Here is a 16,143-nt window from a genome sequence, read left to right as displayed (position 1 = left end):
TAATAATAGGTCCTCTGTGTTTGTTCCATGCTCTTCTACAATGGCACAAAGGATAATTCAATTTTACACTGTTGTCTTATTGATTCTGGTGTACATTTTCACAGGCTGTTTGCTTTTAAGTTTTTGATTTAGAAGGGTGGGACGAAACATGTGGAACATTATGTCCACTCTAGTTTAAATACCGGTGTAAAATCAGAGCAATAAAATGGCGTATTGTGTTTATTGTGCTCACAGCTTGGAGGACTGGATGGATAAGTCAAGACTTTCTTGGATCCAAGGAGCTTTACAGCTTAGTGATGTTAAACAACAGAATTTGCGCAGGTTATTATACATTACTGATAGATTTCTCCACGTTTTTGTGTCTACAGCTGTGTTGAAAAAGCTTTGAAGGCAACATCTAGCAATTACATTATCCTAGTAATTTGGGTTACTATAATTTTCTTTCCAAATGAATAAGCTAAAATGTGGATTTTAGTGGCAAATCATTAATTAATACTGCAACAGTTCTTTCACGTGTATTTGAATGCAGTCCAAGATGTCTGTTTTTTTATGCTTGGACATTGGAATTTTCTAAGTATTGGAAAAACTTTATTATTTAATCGATTATGTTACAAATGTATTGTATTATTATAACATTGTCACACTCATTTTAGTCAACTTATCTACTTGCAGACACCTAGTGGGTAACACACTTGCCTGTGAACCAGAAGACCCAAGTTCAAATCCCACTACCATTATGTGCCTGAGCAAGACACTTAACCCTAAGTTGCTCCAGGGGGGACTGTCCCTGTAACTACTGATTGTAAGTCGCTCTGGATAAGGGCGTCTGATTATTCATGACTATTTGAGAAAGGACATAAATAGATAAAGGATGTAAAATTCAAGAGGACACATAATGTAACATCACAGGAGAACTGCAGGGATAAGGGTGCCATTTGTTAATGTTACAAAATTGAATAGGAAATCCTGTTAAGACAATGTTAATCATTCAATTGTTTTTCTCTCATCGTGTACCCAAATGTTTTTTAAAAAAGGTCAGGGTTTGGTCCCCTGAGAGCGACACTCTCAGGTCATCTTGACGCTGGTCAGGACAAAAACAACATCCATCATGTCCATTTGGCCCGCTCCATTTTGCATGATCCACAGCATGGTCCAGAAATCTCAGATACACAAAACTACACACTGCTGCTGATTCAGCTTCATTTGTGGAATTTTGGGACGAACTGGCGGAAGGATATGTCGATTAGAATAATCTGGTTTGTGTTTTTCTCTTCCTGTGAAACCAGTAGAGGATGTAACCTTGACGCAGCTCAGAATCAGAAGCAGATGTAGTCTGTCACGTTAAAACATTTTTAACACAATTTGAAACCGTTTAAAAGCGCAAACTATGTTAAACGCTAAAATAAAATATTTTGGTTTGAGGTTTAATTCAGACAGAGCAGTCTGAAATAAAAACACACAGGGGGGTTGAAATGACTGAAATATAATGGGGCATCCAACATGAAGAGACACACAGTGTGAAATAATTTTTAATTCTATAAAAATACTTACACAGCAAACATATCATGCAATATTTATCTTAACAGTGATCCCGAAGTCACTTGGTAACATGTTTAAGAATCCACATTTTATAAGTCTTGCAGTGGTTGTGTTGTTATTTTGCAAATGGTTTGTTAAAATTTTTCACCATGTAGTTCCCTCACCATACAGTCTATGCGTTAAGTGATACGAAGACTAGATACGTGGCAAAAACGGCACCTGGTTACTTTCGGCCACCTGGTCATGGGACACTCCTTGAATCAACTATGACTGAACACATGTGGAGTTCTGTATTTAACAAAAAAGGTGAAATAACTGTGTTTAGCACTTGTTGGCCCCTTTGCCTTCACTCTGCAGTCCAGCTCACCCCAAACCATCTCGACTGGGTTCAGGTCCGGTGACTGTGGAGCCCAGTTCTCCACTTTTTGTTAAGTACATAACACCACATGTGTTCATTCATAGTTTTGATGCCTTCAGTGAGAATCAATATAAATGGTCATAAAAATAAAGAAAACTCATTGAATGAGAAGGTGTGTCAAAACGTTTGGCCTGCACTGTACATAACTTCAAAGTACAAACGATTTCCAGCAATTTACTGCAGGTTACTGTTATCCAGTGTTTCTTTCTATTGTCTACGTATCTTGTACCTGCTTTCTCCAACTGTGCTACACACTGTGAAAATGATTCTAAACATGGTTTGTCATGTGAGATAACACACTGATGTCCCCAAATACTGCCACTCTGTGCTGTTGATTAGAAAATGGGAGTAAACAATAAAGTGCAGTCCCACCCCTTTTTATGCATTATATTCTCTGCAGATGCTATTCAGCTATCATGAGGGCCTACAGGAAATGTCTTTGTGTCCTTAACCTCTCTAGCTACAGTAATAACACCATTGTAATCCATCTCATACAACAAAACATGAAAGTGCTCAAAAGCCAATTTAAACCCCAAATCCTTAATTCCACCACTTTCTACCATGGGTTGTCCCTGAGGGAACCAGATGTTAAAAAAATACTAAATGACATTGCTGAAAGGAACACAGCATGCTCACCTCAGCTTACCTCTTTACACTTAATTATTTCCTGTAATATTACATGTTTATAAATGATTTTGTCAATGTGGACAAGACAGTTTATCTGCACAACATGTTTGACCAATATGTTTTATCATTACTACACACAATACATATTATAACTGTGATGTTGTAGTCTATGTCTAATTGTTAAAAGACTTGTCTTACAGATTCCATGGTCCATCTAACAAAAGCTATAGATGAGGGGGACGCTGGAGATTAAAACACAATAACCCCCAGACTGGCAACAGTTTGCAATGTTAATAAATGCATATATGAATCATCATGTTTGAAGCAGAAGTGTATAGTTAGGACTGTCAGCATACACATTTAACAAACATTAAAAAATGTACTGTAATCTGGCAAACAATTATTTACATCTCAATCATTCAATTTGTTAAAGCTTGAACACTAAACAGTGTATAAAGGTCAAAATTTGGGAAAGATATATATATATATAAGACATTTATATATGGATTACTTTTCATCAAATTTCATGACCCCTTCAAAGCCATGATAAGTGAATGGATCTATACTGGGAGAACATACTTCATCCTTCAAGCAAGCCAACTTGTTGTACTCACAGCTGGTCTCTGAACCAGGCTCAAAGTACACACCATCAGGTGATAAGATTGATGGGTCTTCGTCAAAGTAGTTATGCGGTCTCAAAATGACACCACCACCATTCCCGACCGTGACTGTGTTGGGAATGTCCTCAGCATGAGGGATGTGAAGGAACCCGGCTGTTACCCATGCAACTAAATCCTGTGCACAAACAAGGCAAAATTTTAAAAAATCGTAGCCAAAAACATGTTAATATAATCTGTAATACTGCCCCCCCCCCCAAAGGGCCATTGTTCTAATGTCTCAGAAGGTCAAAACAAAGATGTAAAGAAAATGTATTTTCACAAAATTAAATTTGCTATTAGCAGTATATTTAAATCTACCCACCTCATTTTCTATGGACTCATTATCTTCAATAAACTTGCTGAAATCCACCATAGGAGACCACATGTCGTTCTGACTGTAGAGGCTACTGCTGGTCTGCTCCGAATCTTTGTGCTTGGTGATGGCCACCTTGTACCTGAATAAAAATGCATGTTTTCATCCATGAACATTTGTAATCGGACAGTTAACCCTGAGCAAAATGTTTCAATGACAACAATGGCTTTAAACTTACAAGTAATACTTAAAACATTTTGGTTTTGCATCATCCAAAACCAGCATGCCAACACAAACGAAAACACGTAATGGGTGTCCGTCGCACCTTCACTTTCTACCAAGCGAGAAACACTGCAGGCTCCCTGCACTGTCCAACCCCACCAAAAAAAAGAATATGCGAGGCTAATTACTTGGGAACACTAGGAGACTCTGAGATTGTTGGTACTTCTCACAGTTGTTCACCGTGTTTATCTGCAGTGAAGTTGCATTGAATTCATTTTTAATATCCTCACAAGTTTTACAGCAATTTGGCAGTAACGATAAATAATAATCATGAATAATAAATAACTTAATAACAAATGATATTCATAATGGCAGTACTAGGAAATATTTTTGGAATTGAGAACCAGCTGTAAGAAGCAACTTATAACTATTACGGATATCCACTGCATGCCTTTATTTCATGAATGAATTCAAAAGTAATCATTAAATATAAAAAATGAAACAGTCTGTGGTGATGATTTGTGCTGAAGTGTAGTGAATTTGTGTCCTGATTTAAAGGTTATATTTAAATGACACTGTGTGGACCACTATCTGCACCACCATCTCACCTTGCCCAGGACATGGATTTCTCCTCTGGTTCGGTTTCTGGAAGGTGATCCCCAGAAAAGCTGATCACCTGAAGCCTGTAGGAGCGCTGGTGACCCCAGCGGTTGGTCTTGTTGCTGGCCACATGCAGGTAGCGGGGAATTGTAGTGCCGTAGCGCAGGGCTGCTTCTTGCTCGGTTTTCAGCTGGTTCTCTACCAGCTGTGGAATTTTGGCTCTCCTCTCAGGCATCCATGGCAATGGCACATCCACATAGGTCATGTCTTTGGTCTGGAACACATTTTTGACCCCTTAGGACAAGACAAAAGGTTGAAATAAATTCTCTGTGTTGCTGTTGTTCTTGGAATAAAGTCACCATTGTGGTTGCATTTGAGAAAATTTTACAAAATTCCTTGTGCAGAAGTCCAAAAATGATGACATCAGTATAAGAGACAAACCTATAAGGTGGGTATTAATTATTGAATTCATTGATGAATTATTTGAATTTTTTTCATGGAGCACATTGTTAAACTGAATTTTTTGAATAAAAAGTTCCCTCGGGTCTGGAAATAAAAAGCATACTGAGACACAAACGTTGCCTTTTTAACTTTTAGGCCATCGTTTGTAGATATTCTGACATGAATCCCTGAATATAACATGCTGTATGTGTATAAGAATTATGGCTGCAAAGATCACTGTTAATAATTTGAAAATGAGATTAACTTCAAGAATTTGTGCATCATGCATTAGAGGCTGCATGGAAATGCGTATGTGGAGTAGAAGAAGCGAGGACTGAGGCTAATGCGCCTAACTAAGGGTTAATAAGGTTTACCAGTGATCTGGCCTGACACTCAAGATAAGGGCGTCTTATAAATGCCATAAATGTGAATGCAAAAGGTACATGCTTGAAACTAAGCTTTCAGGGTTGGTGACATGGTGGTAGTAGCCTAGTGGGTAACACACTCGCCTATGAACCAGAAGACCCGGGTTCAAATCCCGCTTACTACCATTGTGTCCCTGAACAAGACACTTAACCCTAAGTTGCTCCAGGGAGACTGTCCCTGTAACTACTGATTGTAAGTCGCTCTGGATAAGGGCGTCTGATAAATGCTGTAAATGTAAATGTAAATGGTGGCCCTAAGAAGAGGTGAGCAACAAAATGTGCACACAGGCAGAAAATCCGCAGCCACTTCCAGGACAGCAGAGACAAACGGTGCATGTGGCAGGACATCCAGACCGTCACAAACTACAGGACCGCATCTTCTGCCTGTGACAGCGACGCCTCTCTGCCGGATACACATGTCGACATATTTAAAATTCACTGTCATTGGCCGTGAATAATAAAGTGACAAAAAAAAGGTGAAACCAGTGCCACGAACAACATGAGAGCCAGGTGACAGATGTTCAGTTGCACAACAAATTTTTGGAACTTCATTGTTCCCTGCAGAGCTCTGAATTGTCTGCTCCAAGTCTGCTCCTAGAGATTTTTGTATTCACTTAAATCCAGCTCTGGCACCTAAATTCTAACATGCTTCATGGTGACAGACTAACACTTAATTAACCCTCATGTAATTATCCCTCCCAACCTACTAACATTTTTGCATCCCGTGTTCGGATTGGAATTTGTAGGACCATTTTGTAGCATCACTTCACTACACGATATGACATCAGACATTATAGGATTGTTACATCCTAGAAGGATCTGTTTGAGCATGGCTGAAGTGGGTTTTTTATGGTGTCAGCTGGTCCACTTAAATTTGAACCAATGTTGAGAATTTAACATTATGACCACTGATGAAGTTCATTTACAAACAAGCAAATTCAAATTCCATTTGATTGAAGGAGAAACATTAGTTCAGCATAAATATTTGAGTGTTTCAGCAAACCGTGGCATCTGACTTTCACCGTGATGACATTTTGTGCAACATTTGGCCTGAGAGCTATTAGACTTTTATGAAATCAAATTGCCATTTCATGATCAGAAGATATTTAGACACAACATTTAGCAGCAGATGTGCCAGGGATATAAACTGCTCAAGTGAGCTGCACCCTGTCACTATAACCTGCAAAATTAGAATATAATCAAAAGACTCATATACCTCACACAAAAGACTACCTTGCCCTTTATGGTGTCATAATTTATGCATGCAATCAATCCTTCAAAGAGGGATTTAAGACCAACATTAAATCAATTCTGAAATGTACTATTTTAACTGAACTTGTATATAATATAAAAGTATTTTTGCATGAGAGGTACATTGTGTAATTCTGCCACTGGAATAAAATTACATTTCATATTTTGTATAATTGTTAGGAAGCTCATCCCTGACGTCCAGTGTCAGATGGGTGCGGTCACCAGTCCCGGGCGACACGTCTGTTTCCCTTCCATCTGTTACCTACATAGTGCCTGCACCAGTGTTGCACCAGACTGCTTTATCCAACAGTGGTAACATAGACAACAAGCTACAGGCCGGTTTACACTGGATCCTACATGTAGACAATCTACAAAGTGCGAAACCGCACAGTCAAGTGAAGATAATGCCCAATAACTCAACAAAATTCTCATTATAATCATACTACACCTCGTAGTTTGCAGATTTTTTCCTCATTTTAAGGCTATTTTCATTCAAGAAAATAGCTTGGCACCTATCCAACGTGATGCAACCAAATTCACACAGCACATGAAGGTCAATCACAGCGAGGCCCGAAATGTGTGGTGTGAATTTAGTTGATACGTGCAAAGCTACTGATTTTCTTTAAAAAAATAAATAACTAGAAGCACATTCCCTTGATCTAAAATGCGTAGCGCGACCTCAGTGTGAAATCGGCGGTACGCTACTCATCCTTTCCCAAAGTAGAGCCCTATATGTTGGCTGTGCCTTCGGTGCTCCTCTTCCTTGGTGTGGGGGATGATGAAGATGATGACACACTCACCCAGCACATCCAGGTCCACTTTGAAGTTGAGGAAGTGGGTGTGGATGTTGCCCAGCGTGTTCTTGGCGACCTGGTGGCCGTACTTCAAGCTGCCGTCGACCTTGAAGGAGGAAGATATGTAGCCGGTGGCGTGAACCCGGGCCTCCACCGAGCCGGACTGGTAGAAGATGAAGTCCCACATGTAGTCGTAGTTGCCGATGGCGGTGATGGTCCTGAAGACCAGCGCACTGTTGGCCACGCCGCCGTACTTGTTGTGGAAGAAGTCGGAGAAGTGGCGGCGCAGCGGGCGCCCGGTGTCGTGCTCGAAGACGCAGACGGACTTCCGGAACCTCTGCACGGCGGCCGTGTCGATGTACCGGTACGTGTCCACGTAGGTCGCGGCGTACGGGCAGTCGACCCCACGCACCAGCTCGTGGGCGAACCTGCCGATGCCGATGCTGGAGTCCAGGAACTTGGTGAGCATCATCCCCGGCGTGACCGACCCGTACACCGACATGGCCTCCTGGACGCTGAGTTCGTACGCGATCCTCTCCCCCCGGAACCGGACGTCGAAGACCCGCATGCCCGTCAGGGAGCTCAAGCCGAACGCGAAGGTCCAGTGGAGGTAAACGACCTGGTTGTTCTTCACGCTGAAGCGTTGGCCCTGCGGGTAGAACTGCTGGGGTCCCACTCCGGTGGGCGCGCTGCGGGGCTTCAGCGACGCGTAATTGTCCAGTTTCTCGTGGACGATTTTCTTGATTTGGTTCGCATCGTATTTGTCCCTGAACTCCTCGATGGTGTCGAAGTACTGCCCGTTGTACATCACCTTCTCGACGGACCATTTGGACTGATTCGCGCTCTCGTGGTTGATCAGCACCTCAAACCCGACCGGGTGGATGTACATCCCGCTCATGTCCCGAAAGAAGGAGATCCACGTCCGCCTGTCCCCCGACTTGACCCCCCTGGGCATGCCCTCGAAGGGGTTCAACTTGTTCTCCTTGCCGTAGTTGAAGCTCTCCTTGAGAATCTTCTCCACTTTCTGAAATACCGCGCGGTCCAGGAACGAGAAGATCTGCGCGTACTCGCCGATGGTGACGGGACGGGAGTTGATGTTCAGGGTGTCCGTTTTGTACTTCTCTCGAGTCACGTCGCGATGCTGCAGCTGCCCGTCCAGGGGTCCCACCGTGTACTCCTTGATGTACCCCTGCGCGCCGTGAAACACCACCACCGACGCTTCCCTGCGCGGCTTCGCGCCTTTTCTGTCCAAGTAGTCGAGCGCGGCGGCTTTCTTCGGCAGCGCGAGGTCGATGAGGAAGATGAAGGTCTCGTTGGCCGCTGCGAGGGGCGACCGTGAGATCATCATGTCTTTCCGCTCCCACATGTAGTCCCGGACCTTGTGGTACTCCTCCGGCGTCAGGTCCGCGAAGATGAGACTGTGGTCAGTGTGCGCGGCTCTGGGCGTCTGGGGCGAGTGCGCCTGGCACTTGGGCGCCCTGCCCGAGTTGAGGCATATCAGAACTATGTTAACGATGAGCGAGATGAGCAGAAGGACGACGAGGACGCACTTGATGAGCGAGGTCGACGCTTGCGCCACCATCGTTGCTGCGCCCCTGGAGAGGTTGTGGAGAGGAGCGCGCAGGGCGCACGGGGTTTGGGCTCGGATAAAGCCACGCCCCGCCCCCTCCACACACCCCTGCCACCGCAGCTGGGTTTCGACGCCGAAATCGACGGGCGGGGGGGGGGGGGGGGGGGGGGGGGGGGGGGTATTCGTGGAATACACACGACCCTTCTAACAGAACAGGATGTGCGTAAAGGTTGTGTTAGCCCCGAATCTTACTATGGACAGTCAAGTTAGTGAGAGACACTATTGAGCAAATAGGTGGGTGATGAAGGAATGAGACCTTTTGCGCACAGGACGTCTTTGGCTCTAAGAAACAAACTCATCAAAGCTCATCACACAAAAGCTCTGTGTCCCCTTCCCCATTTGGCTCCAGGCATTTTAGGTCCTTAAATGCACGCTGGCTTGCAAAAAAAAGGCTTTTGAAACTGCTGTCTACTTATCAGGAGGTTCATGCCCTGGGGAGCCTTATCTAGCTTGGGGTCCCATGCAGGCAATTGCCTGGTTTTCATTCTCTTTCCTTCAAGCTTCTCAGAAAGACGTACCGAAACATGGTAAATCACATAACAAATGACACATAACAGTGGCAATGACAAACTATAAATATAAATGTCCAGTCACCAATGCCAATGCAATAATACGATTTTGATTTAATGTGCCGTTGCATTTTTCTGCTATCCAGGACACACAGGCTGCATGGTGTGCCTGAAAAAAGGAAAAGCTAATGTTGCACAGACAGAAACCACATGGGGTTGGTAGGTTAAAACAGTTTTCTTTTTTGAGCGTCTTGTCGCTATTTGCTTTGCTCCTTCCCTGATTATTCAACGGTGAACCGCTACAACAAGAGGAAATACCTGTTTCTAGTGAATTTTCCCTGTGAAAAGTGCCGGCATGCTGTTCAAAAACTGCTAAAAACGCCTGCCCTTTATGATCCATGCGCCATGTGTGTCTTGCACCCGGGAAAAATGACCAGCATAACGTCCAAATGAATGGTTCGCAGGCGGACTGTTTCATGTTCTCAGTTGAGTGCAGCTGTTCTGTAGAGAAAACGTGTACAGTACGATACTGAATATCTATAAATATTTAGAATGGCCACGTCTCCTCCTCAACCCACATGTAAACACGGCGACTTTATCAATCTGCTAATGACCCTTCGGCCATGTTTCATTCCTGGCTTGGATTGTGCATGAAGCCGAATTTTTCCCCACCATCCGCCATTTTACAAATCTGCAGATAAATTCCAGATGTTCCCCTGACATCAGCATGTTCGTGCGAACGTCCATAAGCATTGCTTCTCTACAAATGGTGAAGGCACAAGGAGGGAGCATTTCAAACTGAGCTGATTTATGGAGTCCTCCGCAACTGTAGCAACAAGAGAGTGCAGAGGTGGAGGCAAATGCTGAAGACTAATTCCAAAGCAAGGTCAGAGGACGGGCTGGGCGTACGTGCAAAACTGGGGATAAGGACGCAGGTACAAGTATAGTTCACAATGTACCAACACAAGACTGCATAACAAACAACCCCGTGTTAAAATACTCTGACTAATGAGAAGTAAAGGAGAAACAGATGGTGGCAATAGGAACCAAAGTGGACTGAGCTGAGGGGGGGTGGAAATATAGACAATGTTTTTGTCTATATTTCCACACTTTAAATATGATTTTATGATTTTTTTTGCCTGAAATCAAATGTCTTTATAATTAAAGCAAAACTGGAGCTTTGCCCATGGACAAATTCCTTGCTTTGTGTGGTTATTTGTAATGTAGCCTTCAGGGTGTTCCCACAGGCCGACCAAATTGTTTTCCCACTTCCCTTTCCCGCTCCGCCCTCAGCAGTCAAGCATTTCATCTTTACCAAGTCCTCACCAGCTCCAACAAAGGAACGTGAAGCCATCCACTTGTGCATCTGAACAGCAGATACTCAGCTTGATGGCAACAGCTTTAAGGTGGTGGTGATGGTGAGGGGGTGCTATTAATAACACTTGCGCCACTTGATGCTTCAGCAATTAGGCCTGCTGAACTTAACTGGCGTTATTGTCCTTCTTTATCATTTAAAATTACAATAATTTTGACTTGGCTCATGATTACATGAGCCAATATTCACAAAAGAACACAAATAACATAACAAATGTATAAACAAATGCACAGGGCAGTGGTGGCCTAGCGGTTAAGGAAGCGGCCCTGTCATCAGAAGGTTGCCGGTTCAAATGCCAATTCACCGCCCCCACACACTGCTCCCCGGGCGCCTGTCAGGGCTGCCCACTGCTCACTCAGGTTGATGGGTTAAATGCAGAGGACAAATTTCACTGTGTTCAAAATGATCTTGTTTTACATTTGATGCTTGTTGCAGGACTCAAAATAGTTGCATCTTCTCTTCATTTCAAAACATTTTTGAATACATCTGTGCATCAAATTTGGTGTTGGATTTTGTCTGTGTTCTTGTCTGATCTCTATTGGTGAAAGATCTGGACTGCACCCACTCTTCTCCAATGAAGCCATGCTGTTGTAAGGTATCAATTTCAAATGAGCTCATTTATTGGATAAAGGTGTACAACTTTGCAATTTGAACATTATTATCTATGCTGTCCTAAATGAAATATTTTCCAGAACTGTTTGTATAAAACAAGAAAAACACTTCTTTTACAAAGTATTTTATTACGTAAAATAATTACTCTTAAAACTCCTTCAGGGTAAAGAAGATTAACAGACACACAAAACAATGGCCCCATTGAATAGAGACACAGTTCTGGAGCCTTAATTTGATTATGAATCCCTCTAGCAAACCATTAATCCAAACCAGCATATCATGTTCATTCTGAGACAGGCCATCTAAAAAAAAAAAAAAATTTTTTGAACCAAACAAAACAATAAAATGAAAATTAAAACAGACAGATGCACACACACACACACACATTCAACACTCATGCGAACATAGCCACAGACAATATTAATAATGTGGGTCATTTCACAGACAACTCCTCTCATAGCTCACTGCAAGACTCATTCATTGAATGGAACCAAATATCTGTTTTATGCATCCACCAAAGCAGGATGTGGAGCTGATTAACATTCATTTCAAGCCCACTTGATGGAAAGAGATCCAGCATGAAAAGTTGACCTTCCCAACATAAAAAAAAGAATAAAACGATACAACAAATACTAATTGGGTGTGCAAAGACAAACAAAATAAGATAGGACCCACTTTGTTGTGTGTCCCAGGTTTGGTTTTTAAGCAGCAGTTAAGCTATAAATCACGTGTAGCTGGAAATCATGTTGGACAGTCTAGGAGGAGGTCCGATACGAGTCCAAAAACAAGATTTCCATACTCAGCATAGCGACTGAATTGTCCTGGTTCAGTAGAGGGCATCTGTGTTGCTGCTTCGAGGCCTCTTGATTTTTTCGATGTTTTTCAGAATCATATCATGCAAAGTAACCTGTACGGGGACATGACTGCATTAATAAAAGGTTCAAACGGATGTGACTATTTCAGGTAAAGAGGGACTCACATATTGATTTCGGAGCTCCGATACAATTATCTTAAGGCTGATATATTCCTTCTCATCAATTTCAGTAACAGTGCGTCGGTAATCTTCCTAAAACAGTAAAGGATTAAAGCTATAAAAACGTAATGATATTAAATTTCTAAGATTTCAATTACAGGAGTTCATCTTACCACGTGTGGGTATTTGGCAATTTTCGAAACCAATTTTGCTCTGGTAATGTAATATCTGAGAAACAAACTGGTTATTAACACACTATATTCACCTTTCCCCACAATGCAACAGTAATCTCCCAATTCTCAAAACTTTACTTGATGAAATTAAACTGCACCTGGAGATTTGATCCAAATACGAAGCTGCTTCTCCCTCTACAGTTCTGAGTTCTGCAACGGTCTCCTCCTAGAAATCGAATTTGGGGGGAAAGAAACACACAATAACAAACGCTACAGTAAATCACTGCACACACACTCTCTATAGGAATCACATATAAAAAGGACATTCATGAACATGTAACAATAAAAACCATTACCTGGATGGACACACCAAAGTTATTACCATCCTCTATTCGGGGAATGAGCAACTGTACCCACATTTTGACCTGATGGCAGAGATAAGAGCAGCATGGTTGGTGGTGAAGCGGGTACAACTCCTGAGATTCAGCATAAATAACTCCCATACCGTGTTGCATTTCTCAATAAGAGTGCGGATCTCTGGCTTCACTCGCTCAATCAGGTCCACCAGCTGACCGTTGCTCTTCAGCATGCCTCCAGGCATAACAAACACCTTTGTGCCTGTGAGAATATATTGCCTTGAGACCAGTTCTCACAAACTGTTCAATTTACTAAATATATTTTACTATGTTCTGCTCTCACCTTGACACATATCCTCTTCAAGTCCAACTTCTAGTTTCCTCTTTTTAGCATTCTGTTAGGAACAAAATTCAATAGAAGATTGAACTGTGCAGCCAGTGTGCAAGTTGTATGGCACAGAGCTTAACTCTCACACGGTCCGTGTTCAAAACTGCCCCTGCAGGAGTATGTAGGCCCTTCATGGCCCATGCGGTTTAACTGGCCTACCTCAACCACCTTACCTTCACAAGTGAACATTTCAACTACATTTACTTTCTTAGGATGTGCATGTAGTGAATTGTCAAGTCTCATATACTCCAGCCTAATGCAGTGCAAGTTACAGATTGACATGGATACTCACCACCTCTACTCCATCATGACTGTTAGTCAGAAGTACTGGGTCTGGGACAGTCAGATCAATTTCTGAATGGATTTCCTTCAGATCGTGTATATGTAGAATAGGCTCCTGAAATTACATTTCAAATGCGTTATTAAACATATACAGACTTCTATATGGAGTGCACAAGACTTGACCACGCCCTTACATAAAATGAAAGGCAACACCAATCTTACCTTCAACAAACTGTCAAGTTCTAACAACTTCTGTGGGAAGAAACTTGCCACCAGGTTTTCAGCCTAAACAGAGGAAATGTACTCATTATATTTGTGTAGAAATCTAGATTATATGTATTTATATTTTTAAATCTATCCCGTACATACTTAAGAAAATATCTAATTGTGATTTTTTTTGTGTGTAAAAAATAGCACAACAGTACATTGAAATATGAACTGCGCTATGTATGTTGAACGCTAAAAAAGTAGTATGTTTGAGGTAAGTAACGAAACTTGGTTCCTCACTTCTCATTCCTTTAATTATTGACCAAATCAAGCTGTAATCAGGCTCCGCTCGGCTTTCTTTTCGCGCTACAAGCACTCCTCCTCACTTACTCAGCATTTTTACACCTCTATCGTTATATGTTAAATTTAATTGGTTTTATCAAACCATTTATTAAAGCAAGTGCCTGTTGCATTGCCTGTTAAATTGCTGTAATCTGGCAGCAAATTTTGTGAGCCAGCAGATGCAAAACTTGAATTTAAGGATCAATACAAGTGTTAATTGCTTTGTTTTACTCAGCTGCACGGCCCCCTAGGACGACATAAAGTGGAGCAGCACTGTCCACCCACACTCTGTCCATTTGCATGCAATGTTCTGCAAACCTCTGTTGGTGTACACTGCCACCTTGAGGACATTTGACAATTTTTTTTTTTAATGGTCAACTTCAGTACAATTCCAGTTATATTGCTATGACCCCAAAGTCCTCTTAGATCAGGGGTGTCGAACTCACAGCCTGCATCCTGTGAGATCACTATTATGGCACAGTGATATAACACGCTGATAACACACAAACTATAGAATGCAGTGCTTCAGTTGCCTTGCCAAACCGTAAAGGTCACCAAAGCGCTGTGCAAACTCAGTTTGTCAGCAAAGTGCGCACTGCATTATGGCATCTGTAGTTTGTGTTTATCATCAGCACATGATATCGCCAGGCAAAAATAATATTTATATAAAGTGATCTCGTGGGATGTGGCAGAGTTTGTCTTATATGATCTTACATATAAAATTTTTTTTTAACTGAAATAGCAGGGCCATTTCATTTTCCTCACTATTTCCTACAGTTCATTTAATATCCTGACTTATCGCTTGTGACAAAAACCTGATGTAAAAAAAAAAAAATTAAAAATTCCCCGACTTTAAACGAGTCAAATTTTTAGAACTACTTCTGCCTGAAAAATACATATGAACCATTCATATATGGATAATTGCAACCCTTTTAGAATGGCAAAACTATGGGTACATAACTCCAAAATGTTTTATATTTTACCAAACAATGAAATAAACAATTAAAATATATATAAAAAATAATTGAGCAATTATTGCTTTAAGAAGTTGAAAACTTCACATATACCATCAATATAGATACACTGAATATTTCATTTAGAAGGCTTACATAAGCTTTCAGTCATGGCTTTAAAGAAGTGCGAAGCAGATTCAGTGCTGTGAAGAGTTTGCAAAAGGAAATTAAAATGCTCTGGCAAAATATACCTATATCCATTCGACAGCCAAAATGTCTTGAAGATAAAAAAATAATAATAAAGGCACAAAATGTCCGTAGGATCTGTAAATACACTGTGCATCATACACCGCTTACACAGATGAAAAGGTGGTCGTGCAATACTCACTTCTCCCGAGATCCGCTCCCTGAACGCATCCACCTACGAACAGAACGTCAGCATGAGCAACACCCATGAGGTGCGAGTTGCATAGCCACTTGAAACAAGTAGCTGATCTTTAATGTAACTCCGGGCGGAGCTTTAAACATATCTTAAGGGTACGATCCAAAAGGACAAGTATTGTTCGGGGTATTGTGCTAATAGGCATTACGTTATGAAATGTGTATTAAAATAACATATCCTCAAATCAAAAAAGCTACAGCGTCAATCCGTTTAAGAACGTCGTTAGCTAGTGTGAAGAACGTGTCTATGAAATAAGCCGCGGCATCCATTACGGACATCTGCATCCGTGTGGCCGACAAGGCCTTGGCTGCAGCTGCCGAGTCACGCTGGCGCCCCACCTTGGTTTTGACCTCGCTGTCTACTTTGAGGAGTGAAGACATTCTCCGAAGTCGCTCTGGCCGAACGAAACGCTCCCGAGCTGAACAACGCGAAGCCAAGCGAGCCGTACGCGCCACTTCGCCGAGCCGAGCCACACTTGGGTGATGACGTAGATAAAGTGCGACCGGCGCAGCACGTGGCTCGCGGTAGACACGTGACTCCTGCGCGCGCTGGGAGGAGAAAATGGGGGAGATTTTGCAATAAGTCGCCGTGGCAGTGTGCCGTCTATGTGAG

General features: G+C 42.2%; 2 protein-coding genes across 2 annotated transcripts; both read right to left on the bottom strand.

Moving 5' to 3' along the window:
* Positions 1 to 1,974: 1,974 nt before the first annotated feature.
* aoc2 (amine oxidase copper containing 2) lies at positions 1,975 to 8,893 on the bottom strand. The gene is made up of 4 exons (XM_028986449.1): positions 7,296 to 8,893; positions 4,387 to 4,672; positions 3,566 to 3,698; positions 1,975 to 3,379 (listed from the first exon to the last, which is right to left on the bottom strand). Exons 1-4 carry the CDS (start codon positions 8,869 to 8,871, stop codon positions 3,092 to 3,094), a joined length of 2,283 nt encoding a protein of 760 aa, XP_028842282.1. The 5' UTR covers positions 8,872 to 8,893; the 3' UTR covers positions 1,975 to 3,091.
* Positions 8,894 to 11,523: 2,630 nt separating this feature from the next.
* LOC114794263 (proteasome activator complex subunit 3-like) lies at positions 11,524 to 16,044 on the bottom strand. The gene is made up of 11 exons (XM_028986703.1): positions 15,870 to 16,044; positions 15,478 to 15,510; positions 13,810 to 13,872; positions 13,598 to 13,702; positions 13,261 to 13,312; positions 13,067 to 13,179; positions 12,918 to 12,986; positions 12,720 to 12,787; positions 12,562 to 12,616; positions 12,395 to 12,481; positions 11,524 to 12,322 (listed from the first exon to the last, which is right to left on the bottom strand). Exons 1-11 carry the CDS (start codon positions 15,909 to 15,911, stop codon positions 12,242 to 12,244), a joined length of 768 nt encoding a protein of 255 aa, XP_028842536.1. The 5' UTR covers positions 15,912 to 16,044; the 3' UTR covers positions 11,524 to 12,241.
* Between the last annotated feature and the right edge of the window lie 99 nt (positions 16,045 to 16,143).

Source organism: Denticeps clupeoides, chromosome 7 (genome assembly GCF_900700375.1).
Source record: "Denticeps clupeoides chromosome 7, fDenClu1.1, whole genome shotgun sequence".
Lineage (NCBI taxonomy): Eukaryota > Metazoa > Chordata > Actinopteri > Clupeiformes > Denticipitidae > Denticeps > Denticeps clupeoides.
The sequence above is the reverse complement of the archived record's forward strand: the minus strand, read 5'-3'. Positions and strand labels throughout refer to the sequence as shown.

Excerpts from the sequence above, each read along its gene's own strand:
- aoc2 (XM_028986449.1), bottom strand. The coding sequence starts at position 8,871 with ATGGTGGCGCAAGCGTCGACCTCGCTCATCAAGTGCGTCCTCGTCGTC. Across the intron at positions 4,673-7,295 it reads AGTGGACCTGGATGTGCTGG|GGGTCAAAAATGTGTTCCAG; the intron begins GTGAGTGTGTCA and ends TCTTGTCCTAAG. Across the intron at positions 3,380-3,565 it reads ATGAGTCCATAGAAAATGAG|GATTTAGTTGCATGGGTAAC; the intron begins GTGGGTAGATTT and ends GTTTGTGCACAG.
- LOC114794263 (XM_028986703.1), bottom strand. The coding sequence starts at position 15,911 with ATGTCTTCACTCCTCAAAGTAGACAGCGAGGTCAAAACCAAG. Across the intron at positions 13,313-13,597 it reads GTCATGATGGAGTAGAGGTG|AATGCTAAAAAGAGGAAACT; the intron begins GTGAGTATCCAT and ends TGTTCCTAACAG. Across the intron at positions 12,617-12,719 it reads TATTTGGATCAAATCTCCAG|ATATTACATTACCAGAGCAA; the intron begins GTGCAGTTTAAT and ends TTTGTTTCTCAG.